General features: G+C 38.2%; 1 protein-coding gene across 2 annotated transcripts in view; it reads right to left on the bottom strand.

Annotated features, from left to right (window-relative positions):
- Positions 1–25472, bottom strand: part of FMR1 (fragile X messenger ribonucleoprotein 1) — a 30716-nt gene extending 5244 nt beyond the window's left edge. Inside the window, exons 1-12 of one of the 2 annotated variants that reach the window (XM_066559331.1) lie at positions 25270–25472; positions 17106–17158; positions 16138–16231; positions 15018–15089; positions 14594–14742; positions 13534–13627; positions 13329–13445; positions 9747–9917; positions 9568–9646; positions 7160–7269; positions 3702–3788; positions 688–883 (exon numbers count right to left, since the gene is read on the bottom strand). In XM_066559331.1, the coding sequence (XP_066415428.1) occupies positions 688–883; positions 3702–3788; positions 7160–7269; positions 9568–9646; positions 9747–9917; positions 13329–13445; positions 13534–13627; positions 14594–14742; positions 15018–15089; positions 16138–16231; positions 17106–17158; positions 25270–25320 (1273 nt within the window). In that variant the 5' untranslated portion in view covers positions 25321–25472. The remainder of the gene's footprint in view (positions 1–687; positions 884–3701; positions 3789–7159; positions 7270–9567; positions 9647–9746; positions 9918–13328; positions 13446–13533; positions 13628–14593; positions 14743–15017; positions 15090–16137; positions 16232–17105; positions 17159–25269) is intronic. The other variant, XM_066559330.1, reaches the window with a different exon arrangement.
- Positions 25473–25838: the final 366 nt, after the last annotated feature.

Below are 25838 nucleotides of genomic sequence, written 5' to 3'. Positions count from 1 at the left end.
CTTCTAAAAATAGTAAACATCACAAAACCATTAATTTTGTATTATGCAGAATGTAGGCTAAGATTTTCTTACAAAGCTCACACTACAGGCCTTTCAGTCAGGACAAACTACCAGCTGACCTACATTATGGATACTGAAGTAATAGATTGCTCTGAAGAAGCACAATCTGGAAAACTATTCATTAATGAATTATCTGAGGTTTTAAAGAGTAACACACTATTTTGGTGACTAAGGTCTTCTATTAAAAACATAAAAGTTCAATTCAATATGAAGAAAATAGCTTTCCTGTAAATTGAGCTACACAGTATTTTCACCTATAAATATTTATATTATGATAGACTCACACAGGCTTAAATGAAAACTGAGACTTCATTGTCAGGAATTGTTCAAAATATAGATAAAATAACAATCCTTGCCCTAAGGAGTTAGAGAATAACTAGATATTCTCCATAATGTAGAAGACAGAAGCATGCTGTAAGAAGCAGGAACTGCATGGAAATCACTGTAAACTACAGGAAAGCACTACACTTGGAAGTACTTTCTTACAGCATAAAGCTCTGTATCATCTTCAAATATTAACACTCAGTATTAACTGCACTTTAAACAGCTCTCAGTCCAGTCTTTTCCAAGCAGTCACAAGAGCAGGAGGCCTCCCTGAGCAGTGCAGGTGTCCCTGGAGGCACCTACCTGAAGCGTAGCCTGGCCCACGCCGGCTGTGGCCGCGGTTCCGGTAGGGGCGGCTGCCGCGGCCGAGGCCGGGCCCGTCGTCGGTCATGTACCCTTTGTCCTTGTCTGGGCGGTTCGAGGGGGGCCTGGAAGTGGCTCCGATCTGTCGCAGTTGCTCATCAATTTGCAATCTTTCCAAACGCAGCTGGTCCACTTCCTGTGCAAACACAGGCCCAACAAGTCATGTACCACCACTGTGTAACCATCTGCATGTGCACACAGGCAGGTCAGAAAGAAAAGCCACTGAAATATTCCAGCTGATCATCTGTTTAATACTCAAACAGCAACTCAGCTTTGAGAATAACTCATCTAACAGAAAGACTTTCAAATGTTCAAATCCATGTGCTACCAACACAATTCTTCCTGTGCCACAGTTGCCAAGTTTAGGTTTTTATCAAGAAAAAGCACTCAGATCAGAACACAAGCTCTTTACACTGCTGCACATAACAACTAAAAGTTATTAAACAACTCTAATGTAACAGTATTGTTCCATAAAAAGACACTCTGCTGTTAAACCCTACACAATGATAATGAACAGTATGAGAAAGCATAAAAGCATAGAGAGAAAAGTGCTGTAACAGGCACAGAGGCATCAGCACACAGCACCCTCACCATGTACAATTAGGTAAAAGAGATACAGCAGCACATATTCATGAAGTACCTTTGCCAGTTTCAGATATTACCTAGCTCACATCAGAGTGGCAATCCCCTTTTTCTTTAATTAGGGATAAATCTATTGACAGAAGTTTCATTCTGACCCTACATCCTCTGCAGGTCACCTAGTCCAGCCAGGACTTTGCTAAGATGCTCTGGTACTCAGGAATGCACTCCATCAGTGACTTGGTGTATAGCATCTCTCCCCCTTAAGATGTTCTCTAACTCAGTCTTCCTTTAGCAAGACTAAGACTTCTTGCTCCAGACTGTCCCACTGGTATCAGGGGCTGATGTTCCTCAGGACAAATCTTATAAATAAAAAAACCAAAACTGAAGATGACATTCAGTACCTCATCCTTCCTGTTTGTGAGCAAGTTTCCTCCTCCATCCAGCAGCAGGCCTGTATTTTCTCTGGCATTCATTTTGCTGCCAGTATCTCTGCAGAAGCTCTTACTGCTCCCCTTCACAACCCTTGCCATATTCAACTCCTGATGGACTTCAGCTTTCCAAACTCATCCCTGCCCACACAAACTGTGGTTTTATACTCCATCTGATTCACCTGTCTTTACTTTACTCCTTGTATCCTCATTTCTTCTACACTAACTTAGCCACAGGTTTCTTGTTGATCCCTGCAGGCCTACTGTTACTTTTGTGTGACCACCTGCATATCAAGATGGACTATTCTTGAGCTCAGGGAAGGTGATGCTTTTAAGAGCCAGCTCTTCCAGACCTTATTTCCTTCCGGGAATGTATCCTATGGGATTCTTCCAAGCAGATCCCTGAACAGGCCAAAGTCCACCTTCCTGCAGTCTGGGGCTGTGAATCCTGGTCTAAGTCTTTCCTCTCAAGATCCTGAAAATTCACTACAGTCATTCCAGCCAAGTCTACTTCTTTTTACAAAGAAATCCATGACTCTGAGCTGATACAGTACATTTGATGTTGATGCACTATTATGTATCTTTTACAAAAAGTTTCCTTAATAATCTTTGCCTGGAGGCATAAAAACATGAAAATCTTAGAGGAACAGGTCTGTCCCACTTCTTGTCAGTGAATTGGAGGACATTATTCTGAATCATAAGGCAACAGGCCACTAAGAAAACAACATTTTGTGAGTTTATGTTTAATGGGATGAGAAGGCCAAGATAAAACCTTAGAGATAAGAATCTATCCAGTAGTTATCACAGACTGATGAACACTTACTTGTGACCTTTGGTTCAGGAAGGTTTAAGAGCACTAAGACAAAGTGACAATGAACTGACCAATTTAAAACAAAGTTGCTGAGGCATTAAACACTTCCCACTACCATGTCAGTGCCCATTCAAGTACTGACTCACATGCAAGTATGTACTTTAGGCAGCCAAAGAAGTTTAAACCAGAAATATCTTTTCCAATCATAGCAAGCATGCAAGAAATGAACTTGATTTTTAGTATTAGTTTTGATCTGGTTCTTCTCTGCCTCTGCCTTGTGACAGCTGCAGAGCTGCTGTACCTCTGCTCCAGAACACTGACAAAAGCAGGGTTAAAAGGTAAAGTGACTGACTCGGTAAGAAAACAAAAGTTGTTTCTTCTCCTGACTTTTGATTATCTGTATTGAAAAGTTGAACAATGTATAGAAATTTTAGCATTCTAAAAGATTCACCGATGGCTACTGCACTGACTGGACATAAATCATGAATGAGCTGAAGGCTTCAAAACAGATGCAAGACTTTATTTAATTAAATGAACTCAAAGCTGTCACTACTGTTACATCTGGCCTTGCCATTGAAGATTGGGCACCTGGCCACAACCACCACAGGCAAAAGGAACTATAAGCAACAAAATGGGATATTTTTTGCTTCCTATACAACACACCACTTATCACAGACTACTGGGGAAGTTATGGAGCCAAGAGGCAAACACAACATGTGAAGCTGAGTTGCCTACAAAAGATACTCAGGTATGAAATGTCAATTCATTACAGAAAAAGTAGTTTAGCATTTCTGCATTACAACAAAGGCCCACTCCATACAAGATTCTGCATGGAAGGCTGTTTGCTCTGCAGTTGCATGAAGGACTGACTACTCTCTCATATATAAAGCTGGCAGCACATTTTGGCAGATTTTTTAATTTTCTTACTTTTCTATAATTTGCATCTTGAAAAAAGTTGTCATCCCATCCTTCAGACAAATTATTTTAAAAACTTTTCATTTTCAGATAGAGAACCTGTTATAATACTAATTGTTCAGCAATCTCAGGACCTGAACAGTTTATCATCATCACACTGTTACCATCCTAAGTATTGATAGAAAAAAAAAGTGGTAAAGCAGCATCATTATCCTCACCTTCAAATAATTAAGATGATAATCCAGAAGAACAGTTGCATTAGTGATGCTATCCTTGGTTCCTACAAACACAAATGGTACCATGCCCTAAAACACAGAAACAATAGGCTTTGATTATTGATAATATTGAATTCTGAATTGGGTATTGAATTCAAACTACTGTAAAACCTGAAAACAATTCTTACACCATGAACAGGCAAAAATGAAAAAGTGAGACAACAGTATATTTTAATTCTGATATTGACTACACCATGTACTCCAATTCCCTTTATGCAAAGAGCTTTTTTCAATAGGCAGATTTAGGTCATTTGCATCACAATGTAAATATTTATTTTTCTGAACAAGTGAAAAAGAGTCAATTTACAACACTTTATGTTTTCCCCTTCAAACTAATACCACCTTTGCTGACTGCATCCATTCTCTCACACCAGCTCCTTTTGGTCTACCTTTGATCTTTTTTAAAAGGAAATAAAATTAACATTCTGTCACAAAACAAAACCTGATCCTTCTTGAAGATCTGTATAGCTGTAAAAAAAAAAAAAAGCCAAAAAATATTCAAGGAAGAGTTAGTACTTCAGGTGATGATGTCTAACTTACAGTTCTTCTACCCTTCAAGCACGTGAAGTGATTCAATAAATACATGGAAAATATAAATCTGGAAATTCTGAAGTCTGAAATTATGATGCTGGGAGACAAAACACCTAAAGATTAACTTAGGCAGCCAAAGCAGGTGAAAAAAACCCACCTATCTAAAAGGTTCCATTGAGTGTGGAAAACAAAGTAAACCTTAGCAGCAGAAAGACAATTTCTACACCAAAACTTCTAACAGTCAGCCAGGCCCCTGCAGCATTTCAGAGGTGTGAGTGCAGCCCACCCAGGCCCAAGGAGTGAACCTGACTGTTCCAGCAGCTGCAGCACCTGGGCAGGAGAAGCTTCACTGTGGACTGCAGAGGTAAAGCTGAGCATCTCCAACACTCAGCTGCTGAAGCCCATGCCACTGCACACCAGAGCCTGGCACACCGGCTGATTATCTCAAAGACTGTTCTGCTATCTCATCATGACCTCTAAAGAAGCCTTTAATTTTCACTGTACACACATCCTTTACAGAACTGCATTCCAAAGGAAGGCTGGCTGCAGAAGTGAAATGATTTGAGACACTAATGTCTTAAAAATTAAAAGCACACTATGCTGAGATTGCCCAGGAGTGGCCAGTCTATAATTGGTCTCCCCTTTTAAGGTTGCGTTTGGTTTTCTTCCCCCATCCCTTTCTTTTACAGGCAAAACCCTTATATAAGACCTTACACATCTATATTAAGTAACCAGGAAAAAATAATATATACACAGTCCTATAGTCCTAAGGAACCTCAACATTAACACTGACTTTCATGAGCATTAAAAATTCTTTAGCCACAGGCATTGTTGACTGAAATGTTTTATTATCTGGGGTATTTTAAGTTTCATAAATATTTTATAGAACCTGATAAAGAGCAGTGAAATTTCTACTAAACTGGCATTAACTAGCTCACAGTATCAATTATTAAATGATGACAAGACAAATGATTTAAGAGGGCATTTAAGGAAACTGCTTCTGCTGCTTCTGGCAGTGGATTCAAGGTATAACAATGCCAGCTATTAAGAATACGAGCTGGTAACCATGTCAAGCAATTTCAGCCATACAAAAGCAGAAAAGTGCTTATTTATTGAACCTTATTTTTGCCTTCAAAGCAAAAGTACCTATGTTCAACTTGGTTGCAGTGGGGGAAACTGAGCAGACCTTACGTGCATACTAAATTCAGAGATAAAAGTAATACATATTACTGTAACAAACAGTACCTATCTCATTTAAAATATGAAAAGCCTGAAGATAGCCTGTTATAAAATAATGGGATGTATAAAACTGCACTTGAAACTAATGGGCAGTATTCTAACATCTCAGTCACATAAAAAGAACCAAGTGCTGTATTAAAATTTAATTGAACTACTGTTCTACTAGAAGAAGAAGGGCTGCAATATCCAAATTTACATATGGAGAGATTATTTGGATTTTATAGTTGAAATAAAGCTGCATTCAATTTACAAGCACCAACTCTTATCTATTAAAGTCTGATCTCAGGTTTCTGTATTGCACCTGGCATGACACAACTAACACACGAAGCAGTGCAAGCAATGCCAGGGGTTAGAAATGTCATTAACAGGTAAAACAGAAGTATGGATGCAGAGCTTGACAGGTAAAAAAGATCTTTCAAGATAATCCTTAAAAGCTGCATTTTGGACAGAAAAATGTAAGCAAATCAGCTTTTTCAAGTAAGAATTAAAAAAAAAAAGCCAGACATACTCCCTGCAGCCATGAGTACTGGCTCTTTTACCCTTCTGTGATTCTCTAGCCTGCAGCAATAGCAGCACCCTCTTGCTTATTAAACTAATTCCATTTTATGCTGCAGGAATTCTTCTTTAGAAATTAAATACGACAGACCAGTGAAACCTTTAAGTCTAAATATTGACCGTTTACCTTTTCAGACAGATGTAAAACTAGTAGAATAGTAAAGAAAACCTTTAGATAATTGCTTAGCCATTCTGTACAGAAAGATGGAAATTGGATTGTGGATTTCCACTAAGTCCTACAGTGATAGAACAGCAGAGGAAATAACTACTCAAGCAAGAACATAAGAAACCACATTTCATAGCTTATCCAAAGTGCAAAGGTTCTCAGCTGGTACGTATTTGGATTTTGAGGTAAATGAAAGGCAGTTCAGTTTTCTTTAAGCACATTTCACACCTGAAACTACAGGGAGTCTTTTTGCACTGAGATGTCAAGACCTTCATGCTGTAAGATTTTTTGCATACCACAACCTTGCCCCTCAATGCAGCCCCACACAGAAGTGCCTCAAATGACAACTATTGAGACTTCCTTCAGGTTCTTTACAAGGCTGACAGCCTTCCTGTGCAAACCTGGGCTTTCACAGTGTTCATGCTTGGTTTTTCTATAGGTTATAATTTACAAGCTCTTGTGAACCTAGGTAGTATTTTTAAAACAGAGATTTAATATAAAGCACAAATATTTCATTTCCACAGAAGAAATTGCTAATGAAAAATTAAACCAGGTAAAAACCTAAGAAATCAAACTCCAAGAAGATCAATGAATGAAACCAGCAAGTTCATATATATGGATTTATAGCCTAACAGATGCTGGGAAATGTCATTGCTTCCAACAGGAACAACATGAAATCTCTAAGAAGGTGCACCACCAATAAATTTCACAAAGCATTTTTCTAAAACAGAGAAGCCAAATTTATATAAAAATGTCCCTCAGCATTAATAGAAAAGATAGAATACGTCAGAAAACGCATTAATCAACACTTCATCTTACCACTACAAAGATACAAGGAAGAATTTATTTTATCACTGGGTAGAATATAACCCATTAACAAAAAGAAAAATTACATTAACTGAACACATACCTCTTCTTGTGGAATATTTTTATCATTTTCAGCCTCAATTCTCACTCTTACAACGCCGGATTTATCCACTATCTCCTGAATCAGTTTTCCATTTTTTCCTATTACTTTTCCTACAGAAAGAACATACAGAACATTCAACCTGAGAGTATTGCTGTACTCTAATTAGACAAGCCTATTTAAGTACCAGGGCAAGAACTTGATCCTCTACAACAAAGATTTAGCTAACAAGCCACAAACCAAAATGTCCACATAAGCTTGTGGTGTAAACTTATAAAACACATTGATCACAGAAATACTCAGTACCTTGAATGTTTATTTGGCTTTGCTTTGGTAGGTTTAAAATAACTTCAGAAAATTACAAACATTTCTGTTTGCATTTAAAATATCCAATCAAAACAAACAGAAATCATTTTACAGTGCCTGAACATTTGCTGCAACTACTTCTTGTGTAAGCAAAACTTAGCCCATTTACAAAACCTTAGTTGATCAAATACTACCAAAGATGCTGTTTGAGGCAGATGTAAAATTCTCTAAAACTGAGGCTTTCAGACATTTTTGCCAGTAGTTTATAACTCACTAAAAAGTCCAAGATAAAAATGGAAATAAATTATACTCCAATGCCAGTAATGCAGACATGTATCTTCTGAAGCAGACATTCTACTGTGAGACAAGGAAAATGAAAATTTAGTTCTCTCCCATCTCAGCAAAACAACATGCTGCAAACTGGCAGGAAAACTAAGCTGCTTGGGATGTGATGAGGGAGGACACATCCTTCAATCACAGCTTTCAAGAAAAGCTTTAAAGAACGATGTCAAAGATGTTTTCTGGAACAAAAAAAAAAGTATTTTTATTTAACAAACTGCTGGAAATCTTAAAACATGATCTTTTTCATTGGCACATCACTAAATTAGAGGTAAAAAACCCCAAGTGCATAACAGCTACTGTTTGACTGATACAATTAATCCATGAAGAATTCAAACATCACTTTTAGTCACAACAGACTCCTATTGCTCTCCTATCATTCAAAGCTAAATAAAGTTTCATTTTTGTGTCTCAACTTTTCTGACATGAGTATTTGCAGAAATTATGACAAAATATGCCCAGTAAGTTCCTCCTCAATGACAAAGGCTGTTTTGAGTGTCAAAAACTACTTCTGAGTATTTATCTGAGTACTTTATTTCATTATATATTACTGGCAAATGGAACAGCACCTTACTAATAAATGTAAAAAAGCCTCGGTAATGATTTAAAAAATAAATCACTCAAAACCTTCCCAACTTACATCAGTTACTCCAATCAAAGCTTTTGTGAGGATTTGGCAACACACACAAATATTTTCAAATAAAAATGTCCATACAGTCTTTAAAAAGTAAGTAACATCTTGGGTGGGTTTTTTCTTTTTTTTTTGCATTTTTTCAGTTTGAATTTTTAAAAATATAATTAAATAGAAAAAGGTGGTTCTTTGCATTTTCTTTAGATGAAAAAGTATCAGTGTGTATATATATATCTATCTAAAAAAGCCTTCTGCATTTTTAAAGCAAATTACTAGGAATTTTAAAAGCCAAATTATTAAACATAGCTTATTTCAGACATAACATAGGGTTCAGCCAAAGTTATATTCTAAGAATCCATGTCAAGAATTAAGAGTAGAAATGAAAACCTGCCAAAAAATATAATTGCTAAGTTCTAAAGAGAAACAGACTTTAAGACCTCATATTAAAATAATGATGGCAGCTTATCATTTTCACTTATCACCAGTAAAAACAGGGGGGAATAAGGAAGGGAAAACTGCTTTTAATCAATTCCAGAGCTGAGCTGCCACATTCCTTAGTACTTGTCCTGCTGCAGAATTTCACACTGCTTCAACACCAGCTTTCATACACTCCCTGACAACCTATTAAAGCATTTGCTTTCAGGGCTATGTTTTACCATAAAGTGTTTTCTCTGCTCTTTTCTAATCTACTGAATGAAATAATGTATTTTTATTTTGCTTTGTAGCATCAAAAGCTCATTAGAAGACTTCTCCACATATACAAGGGCTGCATGTGTTTTTAAGGACCTTTTTAATTGTTTAGCAATGGAAGTAATTTAAATTTTCTTCATCACTGATATCTAGTTCAACTCACAGTGCTCCTTCTAAACATCTCTAAAAGGACAAGGGAAAAAAGACAAATATAAGTCAAAGAAATTATTCAAAATATACTAGGAAAATTTGAGACTGTAGATTCATCTCTTCTATAGCTGAACTACTCTCTGGATTTGCTTGGGGGAAGTAAATAATTCTCCAGCTCAATCCAGAAATTATTCTACCTTGTACTTTAACATCAGCACGTTGCTTCCAGTTCAGTGCAGCTCCCAGAAGGCATTTTCCCTTACTTTCACAGAAGCAGCCTCCAGAAATGACTTACCTACTAAATTCCTTGGGACTTGTATGACATCTTCAGCAAATTCAAGGTAACTTCTTGCCTTTTTCACCGCATCTTGATCCTACAATAGAAAGGAGTGTAAGAAACAAGACATTTCCCCAAGGTTTTTGTTTGCTTCTTTCTTTCAGGTATTTTCTGAAATGATAAAGAAGGGAACTCACCTCTCCATAAATATGGAATGTACAAGTATCTTCATCAAGATCAATGGCAGTCACTCCAGGGACTTTCCTGGCTTGCTGAATATTAGCACCATGAGTGCCAATGGCCAAACCCATTAGGTCTTCACGTACTACAAACTGTTCATGGAACCGGGATGCAAGTTGCCTAGAACTCTGAAGAAAAATCTAATGTCAGCTCATTTTGATTGTCTCTCCAGCACACTGGAGAGAGAAATCAACATAAATTTCAAGCCTATTTTTCAATCAGCTTAGCCTACTTTTTATTTACTCAATCCGTTTACTGCAGTTATTTTAGCTTCAAAAGCACCAAGGAGTCTCCTTCAGAAATGTTTCAAATATTAACATAAGGCTGGCCTCTAGCTGTGTTGACACCTCAATTTTCAATTACCCTTTAATAGCTACAGCTATCAGGTGTTACAAGGTAAGAAAGCACTCATAAGATAGTGAAACAGTAACTGTGGTGATTATTAAAGCAAACCTTACAATCTGAGAAAAAAACTGCACCAATTTCAACAGGTGGGTTAAACTGTAATAACTCAACAACTGACACAATTATATAGAAAACAGAGCAGCTGTGGAGATCTACTGCACTTTAAAAAAAAATGAAGAATCTGTGCCTATGCATGACAACACAAAAACTGTTTGAATCCAGAGAACAAATATGTTCAGATTTCATTCAGGAATCACACATCTACCCAGACAGAAGGGTCATACTGAGCATTCACAAGCGTGAGCGTAACAGAACACAGGAAAGGAACAATTGTTTAATGCATTGTGGGAAGATAGAGAATTTCCAACTGTGATTATCTATTAAGGAAGGAGTGTTTTGCAAGGAAGAAACAAGATAAAAGCAAAGATATACAATCCTGTCCATGTTTCTGCATTGAATTGAAGCTGTAACTACTGTCAGGACATACATAAGCACACTTCAAATTAGCAGTTTAATGTCAGCAAAATGAGACCCTACAGATGTTGAGCAAACATCAAGGAATTGCCCACAACAAGCCCTATACTGTTCCAGCTGAACTGGTACTGCTTTCTGAACTGCTCCTGCTTAAAGCTGTTGGTAAATATCCTGTGCTAAATCACAGTTTCAAAGAACTGGTTACAGTAGATAATGGTGGAAGTATCCAAGTGGTATGAAATACTTCAGATACTCTGAGGGCACGGTCAAGTCCTTCAGTAGCTACATTACAGACAATTTGGAAAGCAAAAGTTAATTCTTAATTGCTCACATTTCCACTTCTAACAGATAATCCAAATGCTTATTCACTAGCTGACATCTTTCATAGACAACCAAATAAGAGGAGAGAACCAGATGACCAAGACAATGATCCATTGTTAACTATCTATGACATGTGGAAAAGATGAAGCTACATCATCACTGAGGACCTTGGCTTTGACAGTCAAACCAGAGTTTTACTGCCTGCAATAAAATATCATCAGCTTTTCTGCAAATTATTATTAAGTGTGTTCTATTTAAACATCAGAAATTCTGTATTCTACTTCCCTATACATTAAGAAGAAACATCCATGCAAATAATACATTAATACCTACACAGCAGCCAGAACTGAGTTCTACTTAGATACTGTAAAATACAAACCAGAACACAAAACACTTGTCAATTCAGGCTTTTTAGCATGTGAAAGACACCCAAAACAGCTAAATCACACCCACTGGGAAAGAATGTAAACAAAAAAAAAAATATGTTATTTTACTTGATGCTCTAAAAGCCATGTTTGAGAAGTAGAGCCATGAAAGTCAAGAAGATAATATGCAAAAAAAAAAGGTACAACAAATGGGAAGAAAAAAACTCCACTGAACAAAAGAAGCTGGTCTAGTGATAATGACTCAGGAAACAAAATAGGTAAAACTGCTAGAAGAAAAGAAGGGGCAGACTTTGAAAGTTCAAATGACTATGAGACACATAAAAAGGTTTACTTGATGAAAACAGTGAGCTGCCATTAATAATGCAGTAAAGCCCAAAGTGTTCACTAAATATTTTTCCTGCAGATGGACATGTGCAGTCTGTTGGTATGTTAGTGTCTCAACAATAATCATGGGTATGATTTTTATTATCTGAAGCTCTTCTTTCAACTTTGGATGAAACTGATTTTATATTTACTCTAACTACAAGAAACACAAATGCCAAAATGAAAAATACCAGCCAACTTCTGTCACACAAATTTTAACTGTATATATTTATCTCACAACCTTTATTTAAGTACTTAGGTAGAAAGTCAAGTTCAACAATGGTTTTCTAGTGAGAACCAAATCAAGTTTGAGACTTTCACAGCAGCAAAAAGACTCAGTGTTACAATGACAAGAAGAATCCAAGATTAGTTTGGGAAAGGAATCAATGACAACAGTTGTTGGTGCATGCATCTGTGGGGGCATGTAAAGAGAATTAGCTCTAAAGAGGCTGTTGTTCTTCCCACCTCCAAAATAATACTTTGCACTTCAAGAGGTAAACTGCCCACACAACTGTCAGTTCTACAGGATAAAGAAGAATGATTACTGAAGAGCTGCAATGGGGTGCTGAGTAAGGAACACCGATGAGGAAAAACTGGTCCATCCTTCATCTTGAGAAAAATCAAAACCCAAACAAACTTGGATTTCAGCTCTCAAACACAGAAATCAAGATATGAAAGAGGGAACAACAGAAGTGAGAACCTCTTGTAACAGTGAGTATACCCACTGGATACACGAGGCCTGAGCATGACACCCCACTTCAAACAGATGTAACCCCTGGGAAGGGGGAATGAAACCTGGCTCTGCAGAAACACTGCTGGTATACACCTGCGTCAAACTGAGTTACAGGAGTTTAAGTGGTACCTCTGGTTCTTGACAGCAAATCTAAAAAGTTTTCATAAATATTGCCATTTTTTCTAATTTGTAGATAGGAGAAAAACCATGAAGAAATGTTAATTCTAGTGTATAAAAACCCCCTTATTTCCTTGCCTACTCTTTTTCTTATTTTTTTTCTTTTATCCATGGACAAGTATGACTCAAGCTTCTTGCCAGTCAACACCCACTCACCAGTCACAGGAGTATCAGAAGCTGTATCTGCTGTAAGATTATTTCCTAACATTTTATCTATAGACAAACCTATCCCTTCATACATTCTACCAGCATGAGTTTTCACCCCTTTCATCTCATTTTCACTGTATTATTTTGCTAGATCCAGTTCTAGTCCTATCAGGATCATAGCATAGTCACTCCCATCTATTTTTAAAGCTACCAAATACGTGGTATTATTTGTGCAATGACGGCTATTTTATGCTTCAAAATATGAAAGAAATACATCTGTATGTGTGTCTACATAGCTGTGTTCAATCCCCCACAAAATCCTGCTGATAAAAATGGGTCTCTGAAAAAACAGGCCCTATAACTGTAAACATCTCTGTTGGATGACACATCCACCTGCCTTTTTCACCACCTAGGTTATTATCAATACATCATTACTTTCACCCCAATGCAAGTTCCACCAGCTAAGGAACACACCAGGGATTTTTTTATTATCTGTTTCACTCAAATTACTTCAGGGCAAACAACCAACATACCTCCAGCTGTTTGCTGGCCTCTTCATTCCTCAGGATCAGGGATAACTTGGTGCGCAGGCTCCGGAAGTGCATATCAATCAGCATGTTGGCCCGCTTCGTGGTCACATCGTTGATTGACTGCATGGTTAATAAACACAACAGAGCCTTACACATGCACTCTTGAAACAAACCACTGCCAACGGTACAGTAAAACATTTGTACTTACCAAAATAATAAGCTGGTGGTTTTCAGAATCATATGTTACAGAAAAAGCTCCAACTGCCTTTTTGAAGTCCTTATGTGCAGATTCTTTGGCACACCTAGGAATAAAAATATAACAAAGTTAAAAATAGTAACCACTGCATTTATGGTTAACAGCCAAAAAGAGTAATTCCTTAATACAAAGAATGTAAATAAAGATTTCCAAGCTCTTCCTTTCAAAGCAGGTGTTATTTTATTCTGTTATAATTTATTTTACTCATTTTCCTTTCATTTGTTTTCACATAAGTAGGATTAGAAATATTTCAGAAATTTTCTGTATGTAAATCTGTGGAATGGCAAGTTAAACAAAACTACATTAAAAACTATAATCACTATGATCAGCAAGTTCAAGATTTCAAACACATCATGAACCATTAAAATGTGTGATTTCATTTTAACCCCTGCAGCATTCTAAGGACCATATGCTCATCTCATGCTGTGCTTGGCTTCTCCAGGTTTCCTGTGTCCACTTGTGTATGCTGTAATACTAACTTCAGGAAGTTTTAGTCTAACCTGAATTTATAACTCATTCCACACTGAGGCAATAACATAACATCTCAAGGAAAGCAGAAAGTGACCTGAAGGTAAACAAGGGGAGTAGGTATTAATCTGACTTTTAGAGCTGTAACTATATGACAACAACAGGTCCATGGCCTAGCAGAAAGCTGGCTGGCTTTGTATCATACTCTGGGAGGTTTCATTATTATTCAACTATTCCCAGAGCCATTACCAAATAATAAAAGTTGACCAAGAATGGATTCCAGTTAACCTGTGCACAGAGTGAAAAAATCTTAATCTGTATCACACATAAACCTTAAAGTTTTGAAGAAAGTGTTTCTTTCTCCAGGAATAAACCACAATTCAAAAAATCATGAAGTATGACCACATCAATATTTGTATTTTTTACACTTTTACATTTCAATAAGTTAATTTAGAGTGGTAAAAAGCATTTTTATTCCTCTTGTCTCAGGCTTAAGAAGTTACCCACATTCTGAAACAAGTTATAAAGAAACGCTTGTACTTACATTTGCCTTAAATCTTCAGGAACTGCCAGTTTGATTTTATGAAAAGTATCTTTTGTTGCGGGTTTATTGGGGTTCACAGATCTCAAACGCTCAATTGTGACAATTTCGTTGTATGTAGCATCACAGGCTGCATATTCTATTACGTAGAACTGATATAAAAATAATAAAATCATCCAAGCCACATATTTTATGACATGAGTGAGCATTACACTATTAAGGAAAAGGTACTTTGGTTAACTGTAAAAGTCAAATTTGACTTCTCAGGTTGAGGTTAATGGTAATTGCAACTGTCCTAATCAAGAAACTTTTAAAAAATGAACAGAGATTAGTTCAAACCATAGTGTACATCAATATATAAAGAGAAAAGAAAGAAAAAAGTATAAGTCAATATAAAATATATATATGTATATATGCATACTCCTACCTCACCCTTTATCATTCTCACTTTAGCCAACCACCAACAGCAGGGTTCTTTTTCATTTGCCCTGGAATAAACCTGAACAAAATACATACATTATATCCTTAAAAGACATCACAAAAGCTGACACTAATATGATCAGGAACTCCATAGGAACAAAATCCAGCAAAACATCTTAGTACATAAAGTCTCTGAGCACAACACAGAAAGCACATAACAGCAAGACTGTATAGACAAATAATAATAAATAATACAGTGCCCAATCTACTGGCATTAGCTGCCTCAGTCTTGCATGCAGTCAAAAGAGAGATAATTCAGATTTTTACATCTGTTAACATTTAATCAACAGTATTTCTAGTTGTGTGTAGGTCTGATGAAGTCCTACCAGAGGGTGAGAGGGAAGTCACACATCTACACTTCTTTAGCACATATATGCTATCAGCCACACCCACATTAAAGTTTTCCCATTTTCTTATCTTTCAAATTAAAAACCTACAGAGCATGCAAGCAGAATGCAAATCTTGCAAGTCCTCTTTCTTTAAATTAATTATAATTATATAATATAAAAATAAATATATAATAAAAATAAATGTTCAAATTTCATAAAATAAGGATGTTTTAGAAATATGCTGTTTAAAATCAATCTCTTTGCATATACACATAAGTATTTACATATACACATATATTTTTATGTTTTTATATATACACACATATAATGCAAATTATCTGATTCAGCTTGAAGCTTTGGTGATAGAGACATTATAACCTTACAGCTTAATAACTACAGTTCATCACCTATTTCTGAATTAATCCAGTCCTAAAAAGGACTGATTTGTAATCAATGCAACACTGATCATGTTTGTAAATCAGCATATTTGTAACTCAGCATGGAGGTCGTGGCACATGGAATTTTACATGGCCTGTTGTGGTACATGGAATTTGCATGGTTTATTACTGTCAAACTGGGTTTGGAGATGTGCCTGACACTGTGCTTTCTGCAGTACTTGGAATCAAAGGAGGTGACATCACCTAACATGGAAGCAAACCTTCCAGTGGCTTGGCTGACATTTTTCACAGCAAGTTCTCTCACTTCTCAAGACAAGAGCTGTTAATGGAGCATACACACCTCTACTTCATCACTTTCATTTATGTCTTTATTATAGCCTGCAGGTGGTGGGAACCTCACATCATGGAATGGGATTTGTCTCTCTGGTTGCCAGCTGCAAACAAAAATCACAGTGAATGGTCTAAATATTTTCATCTTCTTTGTAAACAAAATCAAACATTTTTAATCCATTAATTTTACAGGTTCAAATTCAGTGGAGCTTTTGTGCATATATGTATTAAAGGTAATGTGATCCAATGTATACATAGTAAGAAAAAACACATCCAAATGACCATTAAGCATCTTAAATGAAACCCTGATGCCTCCTGCAGTCTTTTGAATCTTCTAGAAGAAGATTCTTCCTCCATTTACAGGTATGGTTTTTAACCCCCAACATTAGAAACACTGATTAAAAAACATTCCATAACACATTTGGACACTTCCTTCAAAACAAGCCTGTATCTTCTTTTTCTTTGGTTCTACTACAGGTTATGAAAATTTGATCAGGATCCAGTCTGAATACCATTTTAATTTTCAGTTTCTTTAATGGAGACGGGATAATTTTAGGTTTTAGATCAGAAAATTGGTATTCATCATTTATCTATAGAACAAATTTTGTAATAATGGAATCTTCTAAAACCAAGGCAAGACATTCACATGAGAAAGAGTCAGTAATGGTACAACTGCTGACTTACTCAAACATGGGTTGTCATCACGCAAATTCAGTAAGAACATGATTATCTTCCCAGCAAAACACATGTTACTATGGCTTTGCACTTGAAAGTATTTAAACCATTAAAAGCATATATATAGAAATATCACAAAATAGTAGATATGTAAATATATATTATAAATATAATTTTAAAACATGCCAGCAGCAAGTTTAGTGTATCTAATATACACTCCTCTGCACTAAGCCATATTTAGGTCAATCAAATGCAAGGTTGATACTCTGTCATTTACAGGTACAACACCAGCAATACACTTACTTGTTTTCAAATGAAACTGTTATTGAATCTTCATGCACATCCTTTACAAATGCCTGTGGAGGAAACAAAGTATAATTATAGTATGCTTATGGACACTTTTAAAAGTAATTATAAACCTGTAAAACACCTCCTTTTCACAAATATTGATGAATCTCACAATGAAAGTATGTTTTAAAGTCAGCCTTTTTAATTTTGCAACAGATTTCTATAAAGCACAGACTGAAAGCTGATAACCTCCTTGGGTTCATGATTGCCAGCACACTGATACACAAACAGAATGCCTCAGCTATGAAGACATTGTTTCTACTGTTTAGCAGCAACAGGAATGATTAGTAGGAAATGACAAGATAGTTCAAGAGTTTTAAACAGTTGATTTTATAATCACATTTAATGTATAGACAGGCATAGAAATTAAACATCAGTATTCCTCAAAAACCAAATGAAACCAAAGCCCACAAAACCTCCAAGTGCTCTTCTTTCTTTACCTCAAAGTACATTTGAAAGTTGCACTAGCAAAACTCATCTATATCAATTTCAGCAGGATCTTCCCCATATTTACTTCATCACACTAAGTCTGTAGAGCACCAACTTTAGATAAATGCCCTGGGGCCTGCCTTCCCTTTTTTCCTGGTGGATGGACAGCAGTTGTGCTCTCCATGCCACAGAGGGCTCCTCCTGCCTTAAGCACTCAACTGATTGAATTGGATTTGTCAATATTTAAAGCCCCAAATGCTTCCCCCATTCCCCATCTACAGAACAGCAAGACCAGCGTACTCAAAGAACTTTGGGATTTACCAATGAAAATATTTTTCTTAGCCTGAAACAATGGAGGTCACAGGTTAACCAGGGATGCAAAGATCATCATGGTGGCAGTTTTATTCTTTATTTTTAAAGAACCTATATGAACTTCTGAAACAAGTTGCTGAAGTGCTGAGTATACCACTAACATTAGTCCACACATAGTATCATTGCAAGGTAGGTAAATAAAAGCCCATAAGCAAGAAAGAATAGAAAAGTTTTTTCTACTAATGGAGATCCACTTTAGTGGATAAAAAATTTCTCAGTAAATTGAAAATAATTTAGCGGCAGCTACCACTTATAGAAGTGGTAGAAGAATTAGTTAATGAAGTATGGAACATTTTATTATATTCTCCATTTTATTATTCCTGCCCTTGCAAGTTTCCAAGACAAGATCTCATCTCTTACAAGAAGGTAAGAGTTTCTCTTACATGGAACCTAAATGATTTTTAAAAAAATTATTTTGCTATTTTTGCTTTACAAAATATGCCAAAATATTTCCTGGGTTGCAGCAGTATCTTAGTATCAAAGAAGAGCAACACCTGACCTGACCCGATACAGAGCTCCAAGAACTGGCTAAAATGCAGTGGTAATGCATGTGAATGTCATCACCCAGAGTCATTCACTACAAGGAAGAAACCATCCAGGTTGAGAACTGAAACATAACCAATGCCACTGTGAATAGAAGTCGAAGGAAAGCCACAGTGACAACAGCAAAAAATTATTTTACACCTTACTTGTCTCTCAATACTCTTAAGAACAAGACTTTATTATTGCCAGCAAGCCAAGGAGACTTAAAAAAGTCTCCAAATGTATTAGCATAATTATGAATTTCAAAATTCCATATTCCTTCCAAGGGGATTACAAGCACAGCTGATGTTTTTCAATGACATGGTATAAAGAAGACTTAAGACCACATCTCAAGATCATGTTCATAGGAGCACAGAAAAGGTATTTACATGAAGAGGCAACAGAGCTCTCAGCTGATTATTATTGATACATTTAGCTCATGTTTCATATTGTGGTATATTCTGTAGATTCCAGAACTGGAGATGCATTTCAACAATACAGTGGCAGTCCTGATTCATTTCACATTACACAGATCACCTTCAAATGCTTCACCACGTGTCTTCCAATGGTAGTACTGTACCACTTATTCTTACAGATGCAGCTGAAATGGATGCCTTTAACTCCTGAAAACCACTATGATCACTACCAGACACTAGGCATGGCTCCTTTGTGCCACAGACTGGACAAGGATTAATAGTAGTGCTCGAGTATGTAAAAGCAGAGATTATTTTACAAAGCAAATTCAACAGAATTGATACCAGCAACACTTAATAGCCTTCAGGAGAACAGGTAAGAGTAACACAACTCATGCCCTGAGAAACAACCTGTTCATACCTAATTTTCTCATATTTATAAAATGTCAAAAAAATCACCTTTCCTTGTATGAAAGATACTTTGGGAGAAGTCATCACCTCTGTGGTGATGAAAACACCAAAAGGTGTCCTCATCAGCACTCTGAAAAAGTGACAGAAAATGGCAGAAAAATTCACAAGCACAGCAGCAAAGAGCAAGACTACATCTCACATCCAGAGAGAAATGGAAGAAAGCTCCTGACATCCAACACACCTTGAGCACAATCCTAGGGGCTACAGCAATATACCTCATTAGGGGTGATAATGCTAACACTTACCATTAATAAGTAAACCAGGATGTGCAACAAATAAATCTAAGTTAAGCTGAAGACTAGCCTGGACCTTCAAAGAGTTTGGCAACTGTATTATCTGGAAACAGTAAAACTTGAGAGACACAGCTGGCTGAAAGAGGAATGAACTACACTGTCCTGTTTGAGCTCTCCTTAAACAGCTCTTGCACATGGCTTTGGTCACAATCCAGAAACCAGAGGAAACCTGAACCAGGAGCACTGGTTAAACTGCAGACCTAACACAGGTAGCATCAATACAGACACTGCCAGGGAAAAATCACAATCTGAAGTTCTTTAGCTTACACCAAGTTCAGAATAGTCAACCACAGAAACAGATGAATACCTGGTTTTCACTTCAGTCTGGCCAAAACCACTGATGTCATAACTCTGTGGTTTGTCTTTTAATTAATAGTCTTGCAAGATTACAAGAGTTCATTGGAATAAATTTATAATTAATTACAAAGTGAACAATGCCTTGCCAAATACCTAATTTCAAGTATGCAATATATGAAACACATCTGCACACCTCTCTCTGTGATCTTTATGCTTAAAACCAGCAGGCAAAATATTTTAATGATTATTAATACAGTCCTTAATATTTGGTTGTCTAATCCTGTCTATCCAGAGAAAGGGGGTTTTCCTTATTTTTCAGTTTCTTGTGACACACAAAAATGTCAGATACTTATCACATCAGTTTACCACTGTCTGGACCACAGCATCATGTCAATTTTCCTCCAATATGAATATTTAAACAGATCTGCAGGACAAAAATGTATCTGGACTCTTCAGCGTTGTATATTTCAACCTGTACACTTTCAAGTACAAACAGAAAAGGTCTGAAACATTTCTAAGTTTTCCTTTAAAAAGCTAATATTTAAGCAGCAATGCCTTTGGGAAACCAAAATTAATACTTATCCAAACTGTTTGGAAGTCTTGTTTTTGTAATACTTGTGAAATTACACACAATGCTAAAAAGAAATGAAGCCTTCAAGACCATAAGCCAAATTCACAGACACAGGACAAGCCAGCCCCAGATGTCAGTAAAGGCAGAGAAGAGGCTCTGATCTCACATGAGTATCAGGAGAAATACAATAACCATTCATCAGCCTTTTTAGATAAAGAGTGTAAGTAGGCATGGAAATTCAAACATAACAGTGCAGATATATGAGCTTAAAATACACCCCCATGAAGGGACAGAACAGTGGCTCTGATGAATTTGGACACAAAGATGAAATGCCTTAAACACAAAGTGAAACTGGACAGAAGCAAAATGAGGTAACAGGACAGTGAAAGACTGAAGCAGCTGACATACCATTATTGCTAACCGCAGAAATACCAAGAAAGAGTACACAAAAATTGTGAACAGAAGCACATTTTGTAATGGCAAAGGTTGATTCTTCTTCTCTAACGTGGAAAAAAAAATCAAATGTGGTAAGTTTTCTACACCAAATTTGGTTCTGAGTCACATAAACTATTTCATTTCTCTCCATGCTTCAGATATAATTAAGCAAAAAAGTTTAAAGCATGGCATTTCTCAAACACATAAGCATTCACATTCTAAGAATGGCTATATGCTGAATATATGGTTTAAGTTTTACAAATTATTTGTTAAAAAAATAAGAATTATTGGAAACATCAGCATGTTTTTATTTTTATGCTAAATGGAATGATGGACACTTCAAAGGAAAAAATAAAGGCTTCAGCTGCCATGAAATTTTGCTGTTTTAAAGTCTGCTCACATCATCAGATGTGAGCATTGTCAACCATTTTAATAAAGGAGGATAATTAACTGTAAGAAGGGAAAGTAGGGAAAATATGCTTTTTAACATAAAGAAGGCTATGTTGATAACAAACGTGCATCTACTGTTAGTGTAACCATTCTGTAACATTTCATACCTGTTGGAAGGAGAATGTCAAAAGGGAACTCGGTGTATAATCAAGTCTGAGAAAGGCTGGACATACAAAGGAACAGAATAGGGAGAAGAAAAATAGTCACAGAAATGGTCAGCAGACGAAGGAAAAGCGTACAGGCGGTCATCCTCAGAGGGACTGAGCAGACAGGCTCATGAATGTACAAAGAGACTGGAGATACTGGCTGAGGTGTCTGGATGGAACAGTGAAAGAGAAAAACGGATACAGAGGGCCACAGGAACAGCTGCTAATAGTGAGACCTGGAGTAATAAAGTAGTAAGAAAGATGAATTATTTTATCAGCTGTAGCTTCAATGAAGTTATCTATAAAACCAAGCAAACAACAGCAAGGTGCTGAAACTACTGGGATAAAAAGTGGAAGATTTTCACAAGGTTATAGAGCAAGAAGTGGCAAAAATTGGGTTACAGACAACACAGAGATATTAACAACAAACACCGTCACAAAACTGCCTGCCTCATAAACAGGATGCTTTCCATCTTTAGCAAAGGACACAAGAGAGAATCACTCCCAAACTCAAAAAGAAAAATCAATCCCATGTTGGAAAGGCATCCAGCATGTCCCCGTTTAGAGAGAAACACCTAAAGCTAATCCCAAAAAGATTAGGCAAAAGCTGTCTATTAGTCCTCTGTGAATAAGAACTTCAAAACCCAACTTACTACTCCTATACAAGAAAAGATCAGAGAAGATATGTCCTCATACTGCACACCTTCAAGATTCAGTTACCTGGCTGTGAGCTGCAAAAGGCAGTTTCCTCCCCTTGGATTCACAGTCCTGGTGGTCGTTGGACCAGTCTTCATAAAATAAGTTTTATTTTATTAACATTATGTTTTATTAACATTTTCTTTCCAAGGATTCTGGGCCCAACCACACAGCAAGTCATGACTAAGCATCTCTAGGTACCAGACTGTCAATTATCCCTGAATCATGCCCACTTACTGCACTGTGCTTTCCATGGAATCATTCATCTTAGGCAAGGAGGAAAAAAAAATCATCAAAGTACACAGTATGCACTAAGCAGTACTTGAATTCCATTCAGAAAGAACTAGCCTGCACTACAGCAGTCACATCAACACACTCCAGTATTCCAGTGCACCTGACCAGAATGAAATTTGAATTCAAATCTTACAGCTGGCTACGAAGGCATCCTCAAACCATCTCCTGTGCTTTGTGTGGGACATGAATCCTCTGGCTATATCTCAAAGCACTGGTTTGTTACTTTCAGGAGGGTTTAGGTGGGCAGTTTTGTACTGTTAAGATGCAGATGCTGGTGGGTACACTCAAAAATGTTCAGGTCCTCAGAGAGACCTACAAGGAGGATATGAAAAGCTGAAGCCACAACTGGGTGCCTACTTGAGCTACTTCATCACATCCTGACTGTAGCAGCCTCATACTCCTCCCTCTTCCATGTCTTAGCAATAGGAGAGGTGTATTTTTCCGAAAAATTTACATATTCTTGTTAATTCAGAATTATTCAAAGCCAAATAAATCTTCACCTGTTATCAGTAAAACACGAGATTGAATAAAAGAATTGTTTTGCTTTTGGTTTGTTTGAAACATTGCTGCTGTAAATCACTTCTCAGGAGGCTGCCTAAAGAAACTTCTAAAATGAAAAAATAAAATCATCCTGCAATTAAGTTCACACTTGACATCACTGCACACTTCTTGCTATGCTGGGTCAACATTCATTTTTTACAAATGAATTGCCAATCTCTAAGATGGGCACAAAACTCACAAGAAAAAAATTAGATCTATTACTTTGTAACAGAGTGATAGTCAGACATCATGATGAAAGAAAAATCTGTAATTACAATTCAAGTAATTCAAATTTGGAGAAACCAGAGGAAAATTGCTGGTTTATAGTGAACATTATTGCATGAGAGTGTAAAACAACTCCTACTTTTTTATTCTTAAAAAAAAAAAAAATGCTGCATTTATTTTAAGTGTGATGCTCCATCTCAAGAGGCAATTCAGGTGAAGACAGATAAATCCATATGCCCATTTTTACCTTTAGACAATTTAACCAAAGCTGTTTGGTTAGTGATAAAGAGGAAACTAAAAAAATCCTGTCAAAATTTCTAAAAGTTAAAAGACAAACATAATCATACTGCTTGGGGCAATGTCTGGTGAGAACTTGGGTACACTAAATCATGAATAAGCTTCCATGAACATATGCTCAAATTAAGCTTTCACCTACACACAAGGGGTACAGGGCCCCATGGTGTCAAACCTGAACATAAACAATAAAAGTTTCAGAAGCTTTCAATTCTCCCAGGTTTATTCAATATTTGGCACTAAAGAATGTACCATGTCATTATTGCCATCATCTCCTTCACATCATTGTGTAACTACTATAATTTGATGAAAGCCTCATTAAAAGTTCTAATGTGCAATGCATTTACTCTTTCTGCTTCTTTCTGACCAAATACTCTACCTTTAAAAACCTAAAACTGATTTTTAAAAGTGCTAGATTATTTAGCTCCAAGAAGGAACATACAGATCTAGAACTTTGACTACAGCACTGTGAGCTCACAGGATGCCTTTTTACCACTCATTTGTATCTCATGCCTTTTTTTTTTTTTGAAAAAAAAAAATTCAGATTAGGACACTAGCACACATATTTTAAAAATAAGCTCTTAAATATTATATAAAGAGGTCTTTTTTTCTTAGAAAACCTCAGAGGTGTTGGAACTACATCATTTGGATATCTACCTGGCTTACCACAGGAACACGTGAGTGTGAAACTCTACCCGGTCCTTCAATGCTAACATAAATATTGGATGTCGCACTATAACTAGGCCCAATATTTAAAGTCCTAGGATCATTTAAACCATGGGAAACTTGCAGGAACTAATCCATGGCTGTTCCTGGTACGTTGATAACAGGTCAATGAGAGTAGGCCCAAACCAACCATATCCGAATTTTATTTTCTGTAAAACTACGAATTATACCCTATTAATAAGCTGATTAATACAACCCAACTCATGCAAAGCCACACAATACTACACGGTATTAATAAAACATATTCAGCGCTCATATGTTCAAGGCTCAGGGCTGGCTTTATTAAGCACAAGAGCTTGGAAACAAACATGCAATGCCACTAAATAATTTCAATAAGAAGAGGTCGATTTGGTACCTATATGTATTCAGGGCCTCAGCACAGATAGATTTGGCCAAGCAATGCTGTCTTTAATATCACTAGGCAGCTTCCCCTGCCATGGCATTAGGAGCAGGAATCCACCACAGCATTTCATCAGGAATGTGCATTAACGAGGGCCCCCCTCCTCCCCGCCTTGCAGGCCGTGCTCATGCAGTGCAGCTCTCCTGGAAACCCGGACGGCGAGAGAGACTTTCCTTAAGTAGCGACAAAAGCTGAGGATTTAGCAATTAATGCCCCATCCCAGGGCTGATCCTCGCTCAGCGCCGGGACGAGGCGGCCCCGGGCGCCCCTTCCCACAAAGGGGGAAGGCCCGAGGCCTCCCCGCTCTCGCTCCTCATCGGGCCTCGAGTCCGCTCAGCGCCGGCGGCCCCCGGCTCGCTCTCCGCGGCCACCGCGAGGGACCCGCCGCGGCCTCCACCCCTGCCTGCTTCTCCCTCCTCCTTCCTGCCCCAGGGCCTCCGCTCTCCCTCAGCGCGGGGAGGAGGAGCCGCCGCCGCCTCCTCCTCCTCCCGTTGCCGTGCCCGCTCCCTCCCCTGGGGCCCGGCCCGGCCGCGAGCACCCGGTACCTTGTAGAAGGCCCCGTTGGAGCCCCGCACCTCCACCACCAGCTCCTCCATGTTGTGCGCGGTGCGGGAGACCCGGGCCCGGCGCCGCCTCCCTTCCCTTTCTCTGTGCCGGCGCAGGCGGGGGAGGAGCGGTGTGTGTGTGCGGGGCGGGGGCGCTCGGTTCACGCCGAGCCCGGGGGTGTGGCCACCCTGGGCGGGAGCGGGGGGCAGCGCCGGGGGCTCAACTCGGCGCCGCCGCTCCGGGCCCGGGGCCGCCGGAAATGAAACCGAAACGGCGGCGGGCGGCGCGCGGGGGGCGCGCGCAGGGCGCCCGGTTCGCACGCGAGCGCTCGGAGCCTGCGTCACGTGACCGCGGGAGGGGCGGGGCGGGAGCGGGCCCGGGGCCGGCGCGCGCCGCTCGCTCGCCCACCCGCCGCCGCCGCCTCTGTAACGGCCCCGCGCGCGCGCAGCCGCAGTGGCGCGGGGCGCGCGCGAACCCGGCAGTTGCGGGGCCGAGGTCCCGCCTCTCTCCCCCCCCCGACCTCGCCCGTCGCGCGCCGGAGTGACCGCCCTTGCGGCCAATCGGGTCG

This window comes from Molothrus aeneus, chromosome 14 (assembly GCF_037042795.1).
Source record: "Molothrus aeneus isolate 106 chromosome 14, BPBGC_Maene_1.0, whole genome shotgun sequence".
Taxonomy (NCBI): Eukaryota; Metazoa; Chordata; class Aves; order Passeriformes; family Icteridae; genus Molothrus; species Molothrus aeneus.
The sequence above is the reverse complement of the archived record's forward strand: the minus strand, read 5'-3'. Positions and strand labels throughout refer to the sequence as shown.